General features: G+C 58.0%; 1 protein-coding gene across 1 annotated transcript in view; it reads right to left on the bottom strand.

Moving 5' to 3' along the window:
• The window catches only part of ETH_00042485 (WD domain, G-beta repeat-containing protein, putative), a gene marked incomplete at both ends in the record, with an annotated part of 1,325 nt that extends 121 nt beyond the window's left edge, over positions 1-1,204 (bottom strand). The window contains 4 exons of the mRNA XM_013374138.1: positions 3-320; positions 570-631; positions 832-923; positions 1,158-1,204. Of these exons, the coding sequence (XP_013229592.1) occupies positions 3-320; positions 570-631; positions 832-923; positions 1,158-1,204 (519 nt within the window). The remainder of the gene's footprint in view (positions 1-2; positions 321-569; positions 632-831; positions 924-1,157) is intronic.
• Between the last annotated feature and the right edge of the window lie 22 nt (positions 1,205-1,226).

Here is a 1,226-nt window from a genome sequence, read left to right as displayed (position 1 = left end):
GGTGCTGCTGCTGCTGCTGCTGACGCCGCTCCTGCTGCTGCTGCTGCTTGTGAGGGTGACAGCCGAGTGCGAGCCCGCCGCGGCTCTCGGGGGTCGGGGCTCCCGTCTGCTGCTGCTGCTGCTGCTGCTGCTGCTGCTGCTGCTGCTCGGGGCCTTCCCCGCAGCCCGCGCCTGAGCGCCGCCCCCTCCAGCAGCTGCTGCTGCTGCTGCACTGCAGCAGAAGCAGCAGCGACTGCTGCTGCTGCTCGAGCTAAGAAGCGGTCTTGTGACCGCTGCCCCTCAGAACGCTTCCCAGATTCAGAAGACAGCGATATCAAAACCTGCGCAAACCCTAAACCCTAAACCCTAAACTCTAAACCCTAAACCCTAAACCCTAAACCCTAAACACTAAACCCTAAACACTAAACACTAAAAGCTAAACACTAAAAGATAAACCCTAAGATCCCTCTCACACCCTGCGGCTGCTGGCGTTCAGCCAGCGGCATTTTGCTGCCAAGGCCTTGGGACACCTAGCTTAGGGTTTAGGGTTTAGGGATTAGGGTTTAGGGTTTAGGGTTTAGTGGTCTCACGTTGCGGCAATTCCTTCCGTTGCAAACGCGCGGCTCCCTCGCGTCGAACTGCCGGATGGTGCCTGCAGAGAAAACCTTAAGAAAGGGTTTAGGGTTTAGGGTTTAGGGTTTAGGGTTCGGCAGAGACGGGCTTTTGGAAGGGAAAGTTAGATCCGGCTGAGCTACAAGACACTCGGAGGCAGCGCTGTCCATTGCCTTCTTGCAGCCTAGGGTTTAGGGTTTAGGGTTTAGGGCTTGGGGTTTAGGGTTTAGGGTTTAGCACCATCTTCACTGGCAGACCACCAGAGGTTTCGGGACCCGTGGGGAAGAGCAGCAATGTGCTTGACCTGGCTCGAGTGGCACTTGTGGCGAGAGCTGCAGCAGCAGCAGCAGCAGCAGCAGCAGCAAAAGCAGCAAAAGCAGCAGCAGCAGAGGCAGCATCAGGAAACATTGTTCAAATGGAGGAGCAGCAGCGGCACCCACCACAGCAGCAACAGCAGCAGCAGCAAATGCGCAAACTGACGCCCAGAACCGCAGCAGCGCCAGCAGCCACAGCAGCAGCAACAGCAGCAGCAACAGCAGCAGCAGCAGCAGCAGCAGCAGGCCCACATGCAGACGCCTCTGGTGATGCTGGAGAGCCGCACTTCGCAGTCCATCGCCCCCGTGGCAATAAAGTCG

This window comes from Eimeria tenella, genomic scaffold, assembly GCF_000499545.2.
Source record: "Eimeria tenella Houghton genomic scaffold, Eth_scaff1958, whole genome shotgun sequence".
NCBI classification, from domain to species: domain Eukaryota; phylum Apicomplexa; class Conoidasida; order Eucoccidiorida; family Eimeriidae; genus Eimeria; species Eimeria tenella.
This window is presented reverse-complemented; position numbering and strand designations above follow the sequence as displayed.